Source organism: Oncorhynchus mykiss, chromosome 9, assembly GCF_057628025.1.
Source record: "Oncorhynchus mykiss isolate SJ-2025 chromosome 9, ASM5762802v1, whole genome shotgun sequence".
Lineage (NCBI taxonomy): Eukaryota > Metazoa > Chordata > Actinopteri > Salmoniformes > Salmonidae > Oncorhynchus > Oncorhynchus mykiss.
The window spans coordinates 69254-90400 of record NC_143030.1 but is presented as its reverse complement, the minus strand read 5'-3'; the positions used below and the strand labels follow the sequence as shown (position 1 = coordinate 90400).

The 21147-nt window shown below is 40.6% G+C and overlaps 2 protein-coding genes across 2 annotated transcripts; both read right to left on the bottom strand.

Annotated features, from left to right (window-relative positions):
- Window positions 1–358: 358 nt before the first annotated feature.
- On the bottom strand, window positions 359–4167 carry LOC149980681 (galactose-specific lectin nattectin-like). The gene is made up of 6 exons (XM_090185624.1): window positions 4098–4167; window positions 3443–3659; window positions 2637–2742; window positions 2131–2265; window positions 582–720; window positions 359–426 (listed from the first exon to the last, which is right to left on the bottom strand). Exons 1-6 carry the CDS (start codon window positions 4165–4167, stop codon window positions 359–361), a joined length of 735 nt encoding a protein of 244 aa, XP_090041750.1.
- A 14538-nt stretch (window positions 4168–18705) lies between these two features.
- On the bottom strand, window positions 18706–20921 carry LOC149980680 (galactose-specific lectin nattectin-like). Its single transcript, XM_090185623.1, has 5 exons — window positions 20852–20921; window positions 20415–20509; window positions 19502–19636; window positions 18928–19066; window positions 18706–18773 (listed from the first exon to the last, which is right to left on the bottom strand). The coding sequence occupies exons 1-5, from the start codon at window positions 20919–20921 to the stop codon at window positions 18706–18708; spliced, it is 507 nt and encodes a 168-aa protein (XP_090041749.1).
- Between the last annotated feature and the right edge of the window lie 226 nt (window positions 20922–21147).

Sequence of the window (21147 nt, the reverse complement as noted above, 5' to 3'; positions counted from 1 at the left end):
TAAGAAATGTGTGTTAGCAATTTGAGAACCGATCTGACGATGGTGGTGATGATGATGATGATGATGATGATGATGATGATGATGATGATGGTGATTTACATCAATTGTTTTGAAAATGTAGAAAATAATGACGATAACCAAACGTGTTACAAAAAAGTGAAAAACTGTTTAAAGTTTATTTTACCAAAGATGTTATTTACTTCACACTACAGAGTTTAATAGTTGGATCCAGCTGGTGTTTTGTTTTGTATAAATGACCACTGAACAAAAGGTAACATTTCAGATGGTGCCTTTATTTAAAACAATCTCATATGCTTTAGAGAGCCTTTCCAACGTCGTCTCTTCCAAAATGTGGACATCACAACTTTCTGGAACACAGGAAGGGAAATGTAAACCAGCAAGGGGCATCGTTCTGGCAGCGAGAAGCTGGGAACGAGAGAAACATAGAGAGGTAGGTATTATCTTTGTTTTATACATTTATAGCTAAAAAAGGAACAAATTCCCTTTAAGATGTATTTTCCTTGTATCCAAATGTTTGATGTATAATTGAGCAGGAGACTAGTCTGGTGACAGGATTGTACCTCCATAGTTCATCTCCATGCAATGCTTCTGGCTGTTCGTGTTGTCCTTAATAACACCATGGTTATAGTTAGAGGGTTGACCCGGGCCCCAGTTCTGGTAGTTAAACCTGGACCCGTCGCTCCACAGCCAGAGACCCTCCTACAGAGCACACAGGACGATGCATCACTAGCAGACAGTAAACACTATATATACACACTGTAGTTACTGTCTTTAAAGAGGCAATCTGGGAATTGGGTAAAAAGCTGAGGGATGGGCCTGGAGAAATGTAACCACTCATATTCCTAGACAGAGTTATGGATACCAGGACTGACCATCTATGTGATAAGCATGAGACTGACCATCTATGTGATAAGCATGATGTAACCATGGCAGTGTTTGTAATATTAGACAACAAGCTTTGAAAATAACTGGTATGTGGCTTCATTAGGGTAGGGGGCAATATTTTCACCTCCGGATTAAAAGCGTGCCCAAAGTAAACTGCCTGCTACTCAGGCCCAGAAGAAGAAGGATATGCATATAATTGGTATATTTGGATGGGAAAACACTCTAAAGTTTCCAGAACTGTTAGAATAATGTCTGTGAGTATAACAGAACTGATTTGGCAGGCGAAAACCTGAGAAAAATCAGGAAGTGTTTTTTTAATTTTTTTTTTAATGTTTGTAGTTTTCTATTGAATGCCATTACAGTATACATTGACTTAGGACTCAAATTGCACTTCCTATGGCTTCCACTAGATGTCAACAGTCTTTAGAAATGGTTTCAGGCTTGTATTCTGAAAAATTAGGGAGTAAGACCATTCTGAATGAGTGGACCCTGCAGTGTCACAGAGCTTTTTCCTGCGAGCGACTGAGAGCACGCCTTTCATGTTTTCCTTTTATATTGATGAAGCTTTTGTCCGGTTGAAATATTATTGATTATTATGACTAAAAACAACCTGAGGATTGATTATAAACATCGTTTGACATGTTTCTACGAAACTTTACTGATACTTTTTTGGACTTTTCGTGCCTGTTGTGCTTTTGAGCCTGTGGATTACTGAACAACACGCACAAACAAAACAGAGGTTTTTGGATATAAAGATATAACTTTATCGAACAAAACTAACGTTTATTGAGTAAATGGGAGTCTTGTGAGTGCAACCAAATGAAGAGGAAGATTCTCAGATAATCGCCGTAAAGCCTTTTTCCAATCTGGATTAACAAGATGTTCATCTTTAAGCCGATGTATAACACAGGTATGTTTTATGAATTTTTATTATGAGTATTTCTGTTTTTGAATTTGGCGATCTGCAATTTCACTGGATGTTGGCCAGGTGGGATGCTACCACCTGAGGTTGAACGTGAGGTTAACTTCAATAGGGTAGAGGGCAGCATTCAGAATTTGTGGGTTAATGTTCTGTAGTCAATGCATCCTATATGTTAAGCATCCCACAGACCCTAGGTTAACTTCAATAGGGTAGAGGGCAGCATTCATAATTTGTGGGTTAAGGTTCTGTGGTCAATGCATCCTATATGTTTTCAGGAGTGTTGAACAGACGGTGCTTCTGACCTTGATGGCGTCGTTGGCTCCTATCCAGGTACGCTGGACTTTCCTGGTACTCTTCCTGATGACAGACTGAAGGAAACGATACTGGGGAAGGCTGTGCACTGATGCCAGGTTACCTCCCAAGTGCAAACATTTCCTCTGGAGAGAGACAGAGGGGAGAAAGAGAGAAAGAGAGAGAGAGAGAGAGAGAGAGAGAGAGAGAGAGGGGGGAGAGAAGAAGTGAGAGAGAGACAGAGAGAGAGAGACAGAGAGAGAGAGAGAGTGAGGGGTCGGCAGAGAGGGGAGTTTAGTCATGATATAGTTTCTCAACCCTGTTGAACACAGATTAAACCTACAGAGTCAACTGCAACCCTGCATAACCACCAGACAGGGATGGAAATAGCATCCCCTCTAGTCAACTATAGTGCTTTTCAGACCAGGCTTCTAGAAAATGGTTCCAACTAGCATAAGATGCAGGTAACATCATGCACACAGATAATCTCAATTATGTACAGCAGACATCCAGGTACCTCTGCCTCTGGCCATGTGGTCATGAAGGGGAAGTAGTGATAGCAGTGTGTCGCGTATCTGGGCCAGCCGTATGGGCAGACTCTGCGATGCCACTCTGTAAGGGGTAGAGAGATCATATTAAATTAAATTATGAAATGGTTTGTTCCCACCAGACAATCTGATCCGTCAACAGTGCGTTCCAGCTGTGACGTTGCTGAGCAACACACCGCGGCTAACCGTGTGTTGTGGAAAAATAACCGATTCACTTTGAAATGTAACTTTTCGGGCAACATGACCAAATTCACATAGAAATGTGTGTCATAGATCTGTAATTCTCATTGAAAGCCAGTCTAAGAAGTGGTAGGTCTCTTCTAAATTTCGTTTTTCTTTTACTTTCGGTTTTGTATGCCAACTTCAAACAGATTATTTTATACACTATACACTTCCTCGTTTTGTCACATAAACTGACATTTTACTGTCAGTTTACGTTCTCGATAATGTTTCACTTTTCGGAGGAATGTGTTCCTCCGACTCAGAATAATCTGTCGGAGGAGGAATGTGTTCCTCCGACTCAGAATAATCTGTCGGAGGAGGAATGTGTTCCTCCGACTCAGAATAATCTGTCGGAGGAGGAATGTGTTCCTCCGACTCAGAATAATCTGTCGGAGGAGGGATGTGTTCCTCTGAATCAGACCGATCTTTCGGAGGAGGAATGTGTTCCTCCGACTCAGAATAATCTGTTGGAGGAGGAATGTGTTCCTCCGACTCAGAATAATCTGTCGGAGGAGGAATGTGTTCCTCCGACTCAGAATAATCTGTCGGAGGAGGGATGTGTTCCTCTGAATCAGACCGATCTTTCGGAGGAGGAATGTGTTCCTCCGACTCAGAATAATCTGTCGGAGGAGGAATGTGTTCCTCCGACTCAGAATAATCTTTCGGAGGAGGAATGTGTTCCTCCGAAGGAGAACTGTTTTCCTCTGAGTCGTACGGATCTTTCGGAGGAGGAATGATTTCCTCAGAGTCACAGTGATTATGCCGATCCCCTACAACAAAAAGAGAGACACAGAGAGAGGGAATATTGAGACACGTGCTTGTTAAAAGTCTTGGGGATTTATTTAATCAGCATTACAGATTCCATGCTAGAAATGTAAAGGTAATTTCAGATTGAGCAGTATGCATGCAGCGTTTACCGTGAATCCTGTCTCTGCTAAAGAGGAAACATTACCTTTAAATTTCAGTCGCGCTGTAAAGCTGAACGATGTGGATTGAATCCTAGATCAGATTCAGAACTATGAATCCACAACAGATCTATATAGAATTATATTTTAGCAAATCTGACGGGAGCCCCAACCAGGAGCTCGGGGTCCGGTGACTGTCGAGCCAAAACCTAGGTCACTGGGTGTTGGGTTAAGGTCGCGACAATAACATCAAATTGCATCTGATGAGTGTGAACAGGTCAACAAAACCTTCGGTCAGAATACCTCTGCTACCCCTTGCATCTCCCAGAGCAAAGACAGCGCTGAGAAGCAGAAGAGTGGTCAACATCGCCATGGGGATTGTCTCCTGGGGGGGGGACAAAGAGAAGGACAGAAATAAAGAGAGAGAGGGACAGAGAGAGAGGGGCAGAGAGAGAGAGAGAGAGACAGAGAGAGAGAGAGAGAGAGAGAGAGAGACAGATTTATGCTTATTTATTTTCCCTTGTGTTCTTCAACCATTTGTACATTGTTAAAACACTGTATATATATGTATAATATGACATTTGTAATGTCTTTATTGTTTTGAAATTTCTGTATGTGTAATGTTTACTGTTAATTTTTATTGTTTATTTCACTTTTGTATATTATCTACCTCACTTGCTTTGGCAATGTTAACACAAGGTTTCCCATGCCAATAAAGCCCCTTGAATTGAAAAAAAAAATGGAATTGAATTGAGAGAGAGAGAGAGAGACAGACAGACAGACAGACAACATCAAGACACGTTCAGTGAGAAAACTCGGTCCTGGGGACCCCAATCTGTGAGTACATATTCATGTGTACTAGGCTAATCTACTGTAATTAGTATTCCTTGAATTCCTTAGCACAGCAGTTCCTAAACTCGGTCCAAAACGTTCACCCATTTGTGTCCCTAGTACCAAGTTTCCCTATGTAGTGCATTACTTTTGACCAGAGCTACATATAACCAGGGCCCTTGTCTAAAGTAGTGCTCTACAAAGGGAAAATGGTTCTATTTGGGATGCACTCAAGTACAGTATTAGATGAACAGATGTTGAAATCTCACCTTCTGAAGTCTTCAGTTGTAGCTTCACTTCTTTAGAGATCTTCAAAGGTCTTCACTGGGTCTCTCTCCCTCTCTGTCTCAGTCTGAGTTGACTTCTAGTCTCTCTCTCTCTCTGTTCTGCCTGTGAGTTGAGTTCTAGTCTCCCTCTCTCTATGTCTGTCCTGCCTGTGAGTTGACTTCTAGTCTCCCTCTCTCTCTCTGTCCTGCCTGTGAGTTGACTTCTAGTCCCTCTCTCTCTCTGTCTGTCCTGCCTGTGAGTTGACTTTAGTCTCTCTCTCTCTCTCTCTCTCTCTCTCTCTCGCTCTCTCTCTCTCTGTCTGTCCTGCCTGTGAGTTGAGTTCTTCCTCTCCCTCCTCTCCTTTTTAAGGACCCATCCAGTCAGACCCCTCCCTCTATTTTTCTATCTCTCTCTATTATCCTTTAAGTTGAAATGGAATTTAAATTTAAACTTCCTGAATTGACTTTGTACCGGGAATATTTAAAATTAATAAAGTACATAATCATTTTAGAGATTAAAACAATATTCATCATATTTAATCGTAATACACACGATTTCCACTGTTCTGTTTGTGACATTTGGGTTGATTTCCACTCTTCTGTTTGGGACATTTGGGTTGATTTCCACTCTTCTGTTTGGGACATTTGGGTTGAAGGTCACTAGAATTGAATCAGAATGTTATGGGTTAAATTCCAATCCGTTGATAGTGATTGACGCCAGACTGGAGGAACAAGGTCTTGTAAATGGAAAATATGTCCACAACTTTCCTGATAATTTGGTCAATATATCCGAAACTCAACTGAAAAACCAACACTATGTATTACTTAAAACCTTTGGTCTAATGCTAACAGTTCAGAAAGTTACCTTTAACTCAATTTAAATGTCATAACCCACAAATCTATTTGTGTGCCCTTCACCTGTGGCCCATCTGTCATTCAGCATGATCACCTGTATCCCATCTGTTATTCAATATGATCACCTGTATCCCATCTGTCATTCAGCATGATCACCTGTATCCCATCTGTCATTCAGCATGATCAAATGTAGCCCATCTGTCATTCATCATGATCACCTATAGCCCATCTGTTATTCAATATGATCAAATGTAGCCCATCTGTCATTCATCATGATCACCTGTATCCCATCTGTCATTCATCATGATCACCTGTCACCCATCTGTTATTCATCATCATCACCTGTTACCCATCTGTTATTCAGCATGATCACCTGTATCCAATCTGTTATTCAGCATGATCACCTGTATCCCACCTGTTATTCATCATGATCACCTGTTACCCATCTGTTATTCAGCATGATCACCTGTATCCCATCTGTTATTCAGCATGATCACCTGTATCCCACCTGTTATTCAGCATGATCACCTGTAGTCCATCTGTTATTCATCATGATCACCTGTTACCCATCTGTTATTCAGCATGATCACCTGTAGTCCATCTGTTATTCATCATGATCATGTATACAATATATCCAAGTTGATTCTATTCAAGGACACTGGGTTGTGAATAAGGGCCCAGAAGTTCTACTCTGAGACACTTTGTCAAAAAGGGCCCAGATTTTCTGTGAGTTTATTATGCAGTTCATAAGTACTGAATACAAGCAAACAGAAAACATTCCTATTACAACAGACATGTTCAATAATTTCAAGCCTGAAGAGGGGAATCAAACTGCTGGGGGATCAAGGACCTCATTGTTTTGGTTCTGTGGTCTCCATTCCCTTGGAGCACAGGACCCGACGTTCCAGCCTTGATGACGACCTGATGACAACAAAACTATCACATCAAACATTCTGAAACAATTGGGATTGTTTACTCATCGTAACCTAGATAGAGTTAAAGAGGACAAACACAACATCTTTATTAATGTGACACAATAACACTACTAATGCAACTACACATACAGCCCCATACTACTAATAAAACCACACATACAGCCCAATGCTACTAATACAACTACACATACTACTAATACAACTACACATACTACTAATACAACTACACATACAGCCCTATACTACGAATACAACTACACATACTACTAATACAACTACACATACAGCCCCATACTACTAATACAACTACACATACAGCCCTATACTACTAATACAACTACACATACTACTAATACAACTACACATACAGCCCCATACTACTAATACAACTACACATACAGCCCTATACTACTAATACAACTACATACACAACTAATACAACTACACATACAGCCCTATACTACTAATACATACAGCCCAATACTACTAATACAACTACATACACAACTAATACAACTACACATACAGCCCTATACTACTAATACAACTACATACACAACTAATACAACTACACATACAGCCCTATACTACTAATACAACTACACATACAGCCCCATACTACTAATACAACTACATATACAACTAATACAACTATACATACAGCCCCATCCTACCAATACAACTACACATACAGCCCTATACTACTAATACAACTACACACACAGCCCCACACTACTAATACAACTACACATACTACTAATACAACTACACATACAGCCCTATACTACTAATACAACTACATACACAACTAATACAACTATACATACAGCACCAATCCTACTAATACAACTACACATACAGCCCTATACTACTAATACAACTACACACACAGCCCCACACTACTAATACAACTACACATACTACTAATACAACTACACATACAGCCCCATACTACTAATACAACTACACACACAGCCCCACACTACTAATACAACTACACATACTACTAATACAACTACACATACAGCCCCATACTACTAATACAACTACACACACAGCCCTATACTACTAATACAACTACACATACAGCCCTATACTACTAATACAACTACACACGCAGCCCTATACTACTAATACAACTACACATACAGCCCTATACTACTAATACAACTACACACACAGCCCCATACTACTAATACAACTACACATACTACTAATACAACTACATATACTACTAATACAACTACACACACAGCCCCATAATACTAATACAACTACACACACAGCCCCATACTACATATACAACTACAAACACAACCCTATACTACTAATACAACTACATATACTACTAATACAACTACACACACAGCCCCATACTACTAATACAACTACATATACTACTAATACAACTACACATACAGCCCCATACTACTAATACAACTACACACACAGCCCCATACTACTAATACAACTACACATACAGCCCCATAGAACTAATTCAACTACACATACAGCCCCATACTACTAATACAACTACACATACTACTAATACAACTACACACACAGCCCCATAATACTAATACAACTACACACACAGCCCCATACTACATATACAACTACACACACAACCCTATACTACTAATACAACTACATATACCACTAATACAACTACACATACAGTCCCATACTACTAATACAACTACACACACAGCCCCATACTACTAATACAACTACATATACTACTAATACAACTACACATACAGCCCCATACTACTAATACAACTACACACACAGCCCCATACTACTAATACAACTACACATACAGCCCCATACAACTAATTCAACTACACACACAGCCCCATACTACTAATACAACTACACATACAGCCCTATACTACTAATACAACTACACATACAGCCCCATACTACATATACAACTACACACACAACCCTATACTACTAATACAACTACATATACTACTAATACAACTACACATACAGCCCCATACTACTAATACAACTACACATACAGCCCCATACAACTAATTCAACTACACATACAGACCCACACTACTAATACAACTACACATACAGCCCCATACTACTAATACAACTACACATACTACTAATACAACTACACATACAGCCCCATACTACTAATACAACTACACACAGCCCTATATTACAAATACAACTACACACACAGCCCTATAATACTAATAGACAACATACACAAGCAAATACTACTGATACAACTACAAACATAGCCATATACAACTAAACCAACTACATTCACAACCAAATACTATTGGAACAACTACAAACACAGCCCCATGCTACGAAGACAACTACACATACAGCCCTACAACTAATTCAACTACACATAAAGCCCTAAGCTACTAATACAACTGCACACACAACCCTATACTACGAATACAACTACTCAAACAGCCCTACTACAAATACAACTACACATACAGCTTTAATCTACTAATACAACTACACACACAGTCCTACACTACTAGCACAAGTACACATAATGCCCCATTCTACTAACACAACTACACAGGAAGCACTGTACTATTAATACAACTACACATACAGCCCTATAATACTAATACAAAAACAAACACAACTACACAGAAAGCCCTAAACTACTAATACAACAACACACACAGCCCCATACTACTAATACAACTACACACACAGCCCCATACAACTAATACAACTACACATACAGCCCCACACTACTAATACAACTACACATACAGCCCTATACTACTAATACAACTACACAGGAAGATTTGTACTATTAATACAACTACACATACAGCCCTATAATACTAATACATAAACAAACACTACTACACAGAAAGCCCTAAACTACTAATACAACTACTCAAACAGCCCTACTACTAATACAACTACACACAGCCATACACGACTAATATATATAATACTACAATACTAATACAACTAAATACAGCCCCTTACTAATAACACAACTACACAGACAACCCTATACAACTACTACAACTACACACACAGCCCTATACTACTAATACCACTACACACACAGCCCTATACTACTAATACAACTACACACACAGCCCCATACAACTAATACATCTACAAATACAGCCCAACTACTAATACAGTACACATACAGCCCCATGATAATATTACAACTACACAATCAGCCCAGCTACTAATATCACTACACAAACATCCCTATACAACTACTACAACTACACAAACATCCCTATACAACTAATACCACTACACACACAGCCCCATACTACTAATACAACTACACACACAGCCCTATACTACTAATACAACTACACACACAGCCCTATACTACTAATACAACTACACATACAGCCCAACAACTAATCCATCTACACACACAGTCCTAGACTACTAATATCACTACACAAACATCCCTATACAACTAATACAACTACACACACAGTCCTAGACTACCAATATCACTACACAAACACCCCTATACAACTAATACAACTACACATACAGTCCTAGACTAATAGTACACATACACATATCGCCCTATTCTACTAACACAACTACACTAAAAGCACTATACTATCAATACAACTACACACACAGCCCCATACTATTAACACAACTACACATACAGCCATATACTACCAATACAACTACACACACATCCCTACTACAAATGCAACTACAAACACAGCCAATTACTAATAACACAACTACACACACAGCCCTATACTACCAATACAACTACACATACAGCCCTACTACTAATACAACTACACATACAGCCCCATACTAATAACACAACTACACACACAGCCCCATACTAATAACACAACTACACATGCAGCCATACTACTAATACAACTACACACACAGCCCCATACTACTACTACAACTACACATACAGCCCCATACTACTAATACAACTACACACACAGACCCATACTACCAATACAACTACACCTACAGCCCTATACTACTAATACAACTACACACACAGCCCCATACTAATAACACAACTACACATACAGCCCTATACTAATAATACAACTACATACACAGCCAAATACTACCAATACAACTACACACACATCCCTACTACAAATGCAACTACAAACACAGCCAATTACTAATAACACAACTACACACACAGACCCATAGTACCAATACAACTACACCTACAGCCCTATACTACTAATACAACTACACACACAGCCCCATACTACTAATACAACTACACATACAGCCCCATACTACTAATACAACTACACACACAGACCCATACTACCAATACAACTACACCTACAGCCCTATACTACTAATACAACTACACACACAGCCCCACACTAATAACACAACTACACATTCAGCCCTATACTAATAATACAACTACATACACAGCCATATACTACCAATACAACTACACACACATCCCTACTACAAATGCAACTACAAACACAGCCAATTACTAATAATACAAATTCTCACACAGCCCTATACTACCAATACAACTACACATACAGCCCTACTACTAATACAACTACACATACAGCCCCATACTAATAACACAACTACACACACAGCCCCATACTAATAACACAACTACACATGCAGCCATACTACTAATACAACTACACACACAGCCCCATACTACTAATACAACTACACATACAGCCCCATACTACTAATACAACTACACACACAGACCCATACTACCAATACAACTACACACACAGCCCCATACTACTAATACAACTACACATACAGCCCTAATACTACTAACACAACTACACATACTACTAATACAACTACACATACAGCCCTATACTACTAATACAACTACACATACTACTAATACAACTACACATACAGCCCCATGCTACTAATACAACTACACATACAGCCCTATACTACTAATTCAACTACACACACAGCCCTATACTACCAATACAACTACACATACAGCCCCACTACTAATACAACTACACATACAGCCCCATACTACTAATACAACTACACACACAGCCCTATACTACTAATACAACTACACATACAGCCCTAAATTACTAATACAACTACACACACAGCCCCATACTACTAATACAACTACACACACAAATCAAATCAAATCAAATCAAATGTATTTATATAGCCCTTCGTACATCAGCTGATATCTCAAAGTGCTCTACAGAAACCCAGCCTAAAACCCCAAACAGCAAACAATGCAGGTGTAGAAGCACGGTGGCTAGGAAAAACTCCCTAGAAAGGCCAAAACCTAGGAAGAAACCTAGAGAGGAACCAGGCTATGTGGGGTGGCCAGTCCTCTTCTGGCTGTGCCGGGTGGAGATTTTAACAAAACATGTTCAAGATGTTCAAATGTTCATAAATGACCAGCATGGTCGAATTATAATAAGGCAGAATAGTTGAAACTGGAGCAGCAGCACAGTCAGGTGGACTGGGGACAGCAAGGAGTCATCATGTCAGGTATTCCTGGGGCATGGTCCTAGGGCTCAGGTCCTCCGAGAGAGAGAAAGAGAGAAGGAGAGAATTAGAGAACGCACACTTAGATTCACACAGGACACCGAATAGGACAGGAGAAGTACTCCAGATATAACAAACCTACCCTAGCCCCCCGACACATAAACTACTGCAGCATAAATACTGGAGGCTGAGACAGGAGGGGTCAGGAGACACTGTGGCCCACTCCGAGGACACCCCCGGACAGGGCCAAACAGGAAGGATATAACCCCACCCACTTTGCCAAAGCACAGCCCCCACACCACTATAGGGATATCTTCAACCACCAACTTACCATCCTGAGACAAGGCTGAGAGTCACTCAACCCACTCAGGTGACGCACCCCCTCCAGGGACGGCATGAGAGAGCCCCAGTAAAGCCAGAGACTCAGCCCTATAGTACTAATACAACTACACATACAGCCCTAAATTACTAATACAACTACACACACAGCCCCATACTGCTAATACAACTACACACACAGCCCCATACTACTAATACAACTACACACACAGCCCCATACTGCTAATACAACTACACACACAGCCCCATACTACTAATACAACTACACACACAGCCCCATACTACTAATACAACTACACACACAGCCCTATACTACTAATACAACTACATATACTACTAATACAACTACACACACAGCCCCATACTACTAATACAACTACATATACTACTAATACAACTACACACACAGCCCTATACTACTAATACAACTACACATACAGCCCTAAATTACTAATACAACTACACACACAGCCCCATACTGCTAATACAACTACACACACAGCCCCATACTACTAATACAACTACACACACAGCCCTATACTACTAATACAACTACACATACAGCCCTAAATTACTAATACAACTACACACACAGCCCCATACTGCTAATACAACTACACACACAGCCCTATACTACTAATACAACTACACATAGAGCCCCATACTACTAATACAACTACACACACAGCCCCATACTACTAATACAACTACACACACAGCCCCATACTACTAATACAACTACACACACAGCCCCATAGAACTAATTCAACTACACACACAGCCCTATACTACTAATACAACTACACACACAGCCCCATACTACTAATACAACTACACACACAGCCCCATACTACTAATACAACTACACACACAGCCCTATACTACTAATACAACGACACACACAGCCCTATACAACTAATACAACTACACACACAGCCCTATTTCTAATACAACTACACATTCAGCCCTATAATAATAACACAACTACTCAAACAGTCCTACTACTAATATCAAATCAAAAATCAAATGTATTTATATAGCCCTTCGTACATCATTTGATATTTCAAAGTGCTGTACAGAAACCCAGCCTAAAACCCCAAACAATGCAGGTGTAAAACAATACAACAACAACACACACAGCCCTATACTAATAACACACCAACACACACAGCCCCATACTACTAATACAACTACACATACAGCCCTATACTACTAATACAACTACACATACAGCCCCATACTACTAATACAACTACACATACAGCCCTATACTACTAATACAACTACATACACTACTAATACAACTACACATACTACTAATACAACTAAAAATATAGCCCTATACTACTAATACAACGACACACACAGCCCCATACTACTAATACAACTACACATACAGCCCTATACTACTAAGACAACTACACATACAGCCCTATACTACTAATACAACTACACATACTACTAATACAACTACACATACAGCCCTATACTACTAATACAACTACACATACAGCCCTAAATTACTAATACAACTACACACACAGCCCCATACTGCTAATACAACTACACACACAGCCACATACTACTAATACAACTACACACACAGCCCCATACTACTAATACAACTACACACACAGCCCTATACTACTAATACAACTACATATACTACTAATACAACTACACATACAGCCCTATACTACTAATACAGCGACACACACAGCCCCATACTACTAATACAACTACACATACAGCCCTATACTACTAATACAACTACACATACAGCCCTATACTACTAATACAACTACACATACTACTAATACAACTACACATACAGCCCTATACTACTAAGACAACTACACATACAGCCCTATACTACTAATACAACTACACATACTACTAATACAACTACACATACAGCCCTATACTACTAATACAACTACACATACAGCCCTAAATTACTAATACAACTACACACACAGCCCCATACTGCTAATACCACTACACACACAGCCCCATACTACTAATACAACTACACACAAAGCCCCATACTACTAATACAACTACATATACTACTAATACAACTACACACACAGCCCTAAATTACTAATACAACTACACACACAGCCCCATACTACAAATACAACTACACACACAGCCCTATACTACTAATACAACGACACACACAGCCCCATACTACTAATACAACTACACATACAGCCCTATACTACTAATACAACTACACACACAGCCCTATACTACCAATACAACTACACATACTACTAATACAACTACACATACAGCCCTATACTACCAATACAACTACACACACAGCCCTATACTACCAATACAACTACACATACAGCCCCATACTACTAATACAACGACACACACAGCCCTACTACTAATACAACTACACACACAGCCCTATTTCTAATACAACTACACATACAGCCCTATAATAATAACACAACTACTCAAACAGTCCTACTACTAATATCAAATCAAAAATCAAATGTATTTATATAGCCCTTCGTACATCATTTGATATTTCAAAGTGCTGTACAGAAACCCAGCCTAAAACCCCAAACAATGCAGGTGTAGAAGCACAGTGGCTAGGAAAACCTCCCTAGAAAGGCCAAAACCTAGGAAGAAACCTAGAGAGGAACCAGGCTATGAGGGGTGGTCAGTCCTCTTCTGGCTGTGCCGGGTGGAGATTATAACAGAACATGGCCAAGATGTTCAAATGTTCATAAATGACCAGCATGGTCAAATAATAATTATCACAGTAGTTGTCGAGGGTGCAGCAAGTCAGCACCTCAGGAGTTAATGTCAGTTGGCTTTTCATAGCCGATCATTCAGAGTATCTCTACCGCTCCTGCTGTCTCTAGAGAGTTGAAAACAGCAGGTCTGGGACAGGTAGCACGTCCGGTGAACAGGTCAGGGTTCCATAGCCGCAGGCAGAACAGTTTAAACTGGAGCAGCAGCACGACCAGGTGGACTGGGGACAGCAAGGAGTCATCATGCTAGGTAGTCCTGAGGCATGGTCCTAGGGCTCAGGTCCTCCGAGAGAGAGAAAGAAAGAGAGAAAGAGATAATTAGAGAGAGCATACTTAAATTAACGCAGGACACCGGATAAGACAGGAGAAGTACTCCAGATATAACAAACTGACCCTAGCCCCCCGACACATAAACTACTGCAGCATAAATACTGGAGGCTGAGACAGGAGGGGTCAGGAGACACTGTGGCCCCATCCGATGATACCCCCGGACAGGGCCGAACAGGAAGGTTATAACCCCACCCACTTTGCCAAAGCACAGCCCCCACAACACTAGAGGGACATCTTCAACCACCAACTTACCATCCTGAAATAATGCCGAGTTTCGCCCACAAAGAGGGGGGGGGGCACCAACCCAGTAATACAACTACGCACACAGCCCTACTACTAATACAACTACACATTCAGACCTACTACAAATATAACTACATATAAAGCTATATACTAATAACACAACTACACATACTACTGTTGCTACTAATTGTACATTAACAACATAGTAATACAGTTTTATCAACTAATCAACTACTCAACTAATCAACTACTCAACTAATCAACACTTCCTTTCAAAAACAATTGTCTTCTTGATCCCGTTAGCGGGATCATTTCCGTCAACATCCGCTGAATTGCAGCGGTCCAAATTTAAATTAAATTACTAAAAATATTTCATTTTCATGAAATCACAAGTGCAATATCGCAAAACACAGCTTAGCTTGTTGTTAATCTGACGTGTCAGATTTCAATAAAGCTTTTCGGCGAAAGCATTCCAAGCGTTTATGTAAGGACATCTCTCTCAGTAGACAAAATATTACAAACAGCTAGCAGCCAAGTAGATTGGTCACGAAAGTCAGAAAATCAATAAAATGAATCGCTTACCTTTGATGATCTTCGGATGTTTGCACTCACGAGACTCCCAGTTACACAATAAATGTTCCTTTTGTTACATAAAGATTATTTTTAAATCCAAAAAAAATCAATTTGGTTGGCGCGTTATGTTCAGAAATCCACAGGCTCGAGCAGGTCATGACAGGCAGACGGAAATTCCAAATAGTATCCGTAAAGTTCGTAGAAACATGTCAAACGTTTTTATAATCAATCCTCAGGTTGTTTTTACAATAAACAATTGATAATATTTCAACCGGACTGTAGCTTTTTCAATAGGAGAGAAAAGGTACGAGATACAATCTGCTCGCGCATGCAAAACTCTGAGGGCACCCAGCCATCCACTGAGGCGATGTGATCTTTCTCGCTCATTTTTCAGAATAAAAGCCTGAAACTATGTCTAAAGACTGTTCAGACCATGTGGAAGCCATAGGGAAAGGAATATGGTTGATATCCCTTTAAATGGAGGGAAGGCATGCAATGGAACAGGGAGCTTTCAAAATAGAAGGCACTTCCTCTTTGGATTTTTCTCAGGTTTTCACCTGCAATATCAGTTCTGTTATACTTACAGACAATATTTTGACCGTTTTGGAAACTGTAGAGTGTTTTCTATCCCAATCTGACATTATATGCATATTCTAGTTTCTGGGCCTGAGAAATAGGCAGTTTCATTTGGGTTCATCCAAACATCAAAATACTGCCCCCTACACTCAACAGGTTAAAATAACATCAAATTGATCAGAAATACAGTGTAGACATTGTTAGTGTTGTAAATGACTATTGTAGCTGGAAACAGCTGATTTTTTAATGGAATATCTACATAGGAGTAGAGAGGCCCATTATCAGCAACCATCACTCCTGTGTTCCAATGGCACGTTGTGTTAGCTAATCCAAGTTTATCATTTTGAAAGGCTAATTGATCAATTGAAAACCCTTTTGCAATTATGTTAGCACACCTGGCCTTCTTTAGACTAGTTGAGTATCTGGAGCATCAGCATTTGTGAGTTCAATTATAGGCTCAAAATAACCAGAAACAAAGACCTTTCTTCTGAAACTCGTCGGTCTATTCTTGTTCTGAGAAATGAAGGCTATTCCATGTGAGAAATTGACAAGAAACTTAAGATCTCGTACAATGCTGTGTACTACTCCCATCACAGAACAGCGCAAATTGGCTCTAACCAGAATAGAAAGAGGAGTGGGAGGCCCCGGTGCACAACTGATCAAGAAGACAAGTAACATTAGAGTGTCTAGTTTGAGAAACAGACACCTCACAAGTCCTCAACCAGCTTCATTAAACAGGACCTGCAAAACACCAGTCTCAACGTCAACAGTGAAGAGGCGACCCCGAGATGCTGGCAGTCATTTACAACATTAATCTACACTGTATTTCTGATCAGTGTGATGTTTTTTTTTTTATTGCAATTCTATCAACTGTATTTCTACAATTCATTTCCAGGAGGAGAAAGGAAAACCAGTGTGCTAATCTACTACAGACTCTCTGAGTTGGCTGTAATATAATAATAGCTGTAGACGAGGCTCCAGCTGAAATATCAACTTCTCTTCATTCATTCTAATACATACTATTTTACTGGTGTTGCTTACCTCTCCACGCTACTCCTCTCCTCCTTTCTGTCAACTATAGCAGCCCACTATTCTGTCATTGAATACCAGCAACAGTTGTGTGTGTGTGTGTGTGTGTGTGTTTGTGTGAGTGTTTTTAGGACTGATGAATGACCACCAGGTGGCAGTATTTGCTCATAGAACCACTAATGTTCAGTACATTATACCATTAACCCTGACCCCATTCTAAATCTAACTTACATCCTATAGGATATCTGACACGATTTTACAGGTGTACGAAATGTGTGTAAAGCAAATTTAAAACATGAATCAATATTTTTCATCCCCTCATTGACCTTTAAACATGAAGAAGATAGTGATGATGATGATGATGATGATTAACATCAATTGGTCATCTCTGATTTGACTTTGAAAATGTAGAAAATAATGACGATAACCAAACGTGTTACAAAAAGTGAAAAGCAACTCTTTAACATTTATTTTTTACCAAAGATGTTATTTACTTCACACTACAGAGTTTAATAGTTGGATCCAGCTGGTGTTTTGTTTTTTTGTATTAATGATCACTGAACAAAAGGTAATACTGTGCCTTTTATTTAAAACAATCTCATATGCTTTAGAGAGCTTCTCCAATGTTGTCTCTCCCAAAATGTGGACATCAGCGCTTTCTGGAACACAGGAAGGGACGTTTGTACCAGCAAGGGGCATCGTTCTGACCGCGAGAAGCTGGGAACGAGAGAAACACAGAGAGGTAGGTGTTATTTTTGTTTTATAAATATGTAGCTAAAAAAGGAACAAATTCCCTTTAAGATGTATTTTCCTAGTATCCAAATGTTTGATGTATAATGAGCAGGAGACTAGTCTGGTGACAGTATTGTACCTCCATAGTTCATCTCCATGCAATGCTCCCGGCTGTTCGTGTTGTCTTTCACAACAAAGTGGTCAGAGTTAGAGGGTTGACCCGGGGCCCAGTTCTGGTAGTTAAACCTGGACCCGTCGCTCCACAGCCAGAGACCCTCCTACAGAGCACACAGGACGATGCATCACTAGCAGACAGTAAACACTATATATACACACTGTAGTTACTGTCTTTAAAGAGGCAATCTGGGAATTGGGTAAAAAGCTGAGGGATGGGCCTGGAGAAATGTAACCACTCAGATTCCTAGACAGAGTTATGGATACCATGACTGACCATCTATGTGATAAGCATGAGACTGACCATCTATGTGATAAGCATGAGACTGACCATCTATGTGATAAGCATGAGACTGACCATCTATGAGATAAGCATGATGTAACCATGGCTTGAAGCTAGACAGTGTTTGTAATATTAGGTAACAAGCTTTGAAAACAAACGGATCTGTGGGTTAAACCAGGCCTTTATAGGTTCTATTCATAAAGAATCAATGCATCCTATATGTTTTCAGGAGTGTTGAACAGACGGTGCTTCTGACCTTGATGGCGTCGTTGGCTCCTATCCAGGTACGCTGGACTTTCCTGGTACTATTCCTGATGACAGACTGAAGGAAACGATACTGGGGAAGGCTGTGCACTGATGCCAGGTTACCTCCTAGGAGCAAACATTTCCTCTGGAGAGAGACAGAGGGGAGAAAGAGAGATGAGAGGGGGAGTGGTGAGAGAAAGGAGAGTGAGAGAGAGAAAGAGACAGAGAGGGGAGAGAGAGAGAGAGAGAGAGAGAGAGAGAGAGAGAGAGAGAGAGAGAGAGACAGAGAGAGAGAGACAGAGACATGGAGACAGAGACAGAGAGATAGAGACAGAGAGACAGAGACAGAGAGATAGAGACAGAGAGACAGAGAGACAGAGAGAGAGACACAGAGGGGAGAAAGAAAGAGAGACAGAGATGAGAGGGGGAGTGGTGAGAAAGGAGAGTGAGAGAGAGAGAGAGAGAGAGAGAGAGAGAGAGAGAGAGAGAGGGGGGGGGAGACGGAGAGAGAGAAACAGAGAGAGAGTGAGGGGTGGGGATAGAGGGGAGAGAGAGACAGAAAGAAAGAGACAGAGATACAGAGAGAAAGACAAAGAGAGGGGCGAGAGAGACAGACAGACAGACAGACAGACAGAGAAGGGAGAGAAGGGAGAGAAGGAAGAGAAGGGAGAGAAGGGAGAGAAGGGAGAGAAGGGAGAGAGAGAAAGAGAGATTAAACCTACAGAGTTGACTTACAGAGTCAACCTACAGAGTCAACTGCAACCCTGTACGACCCCCAGACAGGGATGGAAATAGCATCCCCTCTAGTCAACTATAGTGCTTTTCAGACCAGGCTTCTAGAAAATGTGTCCAACTAGCATAAGATGCAGGTAACATCATGCACACAGATCATCTCAATTTATGTACAGCAGACATCCAGGTACCTCTGCCTCTGGCCATGTGGTCATGATGGGGACGTAGTGATAGCAGTGTGTCGAATCGCTGGGCCAGCCAGGTGGGCAGGCTCTACGATCACAGTCTGTAGGGGGGAGATATCACAATAAATAACATTATGAAATGGTTAGTTCCCACCACAAAATCAAATTAGTCAAAAGTAACGCTGTCTCTGCTAAAGAGGGAACCTTTAAATTTCAAACTGATCGAACCGGATTGAATAGAGATTCAGAACTATGAATCCACAACAGATCTATATAGAATTATATTTTAGCGAATCTGACGGGAGCCCCAACCAGGAGCTCGGGGGTCCGGTGACTGTCGAGCCAAAACCTAGGTCACTGGGTGTTGGGTTAAGGTCGCGACAATAACATCAAATTGCATCTGATGAGTGTGAACAGGTCAACAAAACCTTCGGTCAGAATACCTCTCCTACCCCTTGCATCCCCCAGAGCAAAGACAGCGCTGAGAAGCAGAAGAGTGGTCAACATCGCCATGGGGATTGTCTCCTGGGGGGGGGGGTGGGGGGGGGCAGAAAGAGAGGGACAGAGAGTGAGAGACAGAGAGAGAGAGACAGAGAGTGAGAGACAAAGAGAGAGACAGAGAGAGAGAGACAGAGAGAGAGAGAGAGAGAGAGAGAGAGAGAGAGAGAGAGAGAGAGAGAGAGAGAGAGAGAGAGAGAAAATTAAGAGAGAGAGACAGAGAGAGGGACAGAGAGACAGA